The sequence below is a fragment of the Eimeria mitis genome, genomic scaffold (genome assembly GCF_000499745.2).
Source record: "Eimeria mitis Houghton genomic scaffold, Emh_scaff1204, whole genome shotgun sequence".
In the NCBI taxonomy this organism is placed as follows: Eukaryota; Apicomplexa; class Conoidasida; order Eucoccidiorida; family Eimeriidae; genus Eimeria; species Eimeria mitis.
The window spans coordinates 5,272-5,808 of record NW_013568194.1 but is presented as its reverse complement, the minus strand read 5'-3'; the positions used below and the strand labels follow the sequence as shown (position 1 = coordinate 5,808).

At 59.4% G+C, this 537-nt stretch overlaps 1 protein-coding gene across 1 annotated transcript in view; it reads right to left on the bottom strand.

Moving 5' to 3' along the window:
- EMH_0031830 (uncharacterized protein) overlaps positions 1 to 537 on the bottom strand; it is a gene marked incomplete at both ends in the record, with an annotated part of 10,325 nt that overhangs the window by 6,370 nt on the left and 3,418 nt on the right. Inside the window, one exon of the mRNA XM_013494570.1 lies at positions 128 to 378. Within this exon, the coding sequence (XP_013350024.1) occupies positions 128 to 378 (251 nt within the window). The remainder of the gene's footprint in view (positions 1 to 127; positions 379 to 537) is intronic.

Genomic DNA, 537 nt, shown 5'->3' with positions numbered 1-537 from the left:
GCACACAGACAAACAGCAGCAGCAACAGCCGCGACGCTGGCCCCCCTCAAGGACTCCTCAAGCAGCAGTACAAGCTGCTGCTTGTTGTTTGCTGCTTGCTGCTGCTGCTGCTGCTGCTTCTGCTCACGACTGTGCGTGCAACCTGCTGCCGTGTTGCTGCTGTCGCTGCTGCTGCTGCTGCTGCTGCTGCTGCAACTGGGCCCCTGCAGCAGTGTCGGCACCGGGATAGGAGGAAGTGGTGTGGCAGCTGCTGTCGTTGTTATTGCTGTTGTTGTAGCTGCAGTTGTTGCTGCTGCTGCTGCTGCCGTCGTTGTCACTGCTGCTGCTGCTGTTGTTGCTGCTGCTGCTGCTGCTGTTGCTGCTGCTGTCTTGACCCACCTGCAGCAGCTGGGTTCAGCCAGAGCGCCGTTTCAATTGGAAGACATCAACGAGTGTGCAGTGGGATTGCTGCTGCTGCTTTCGTTGCTGCTGCTGCTGCTATTGTTGCTGCTGCTGTTGCTGCTGCAGCTGCTGCTGGTCTCGCGTCGCTCGCTGGAG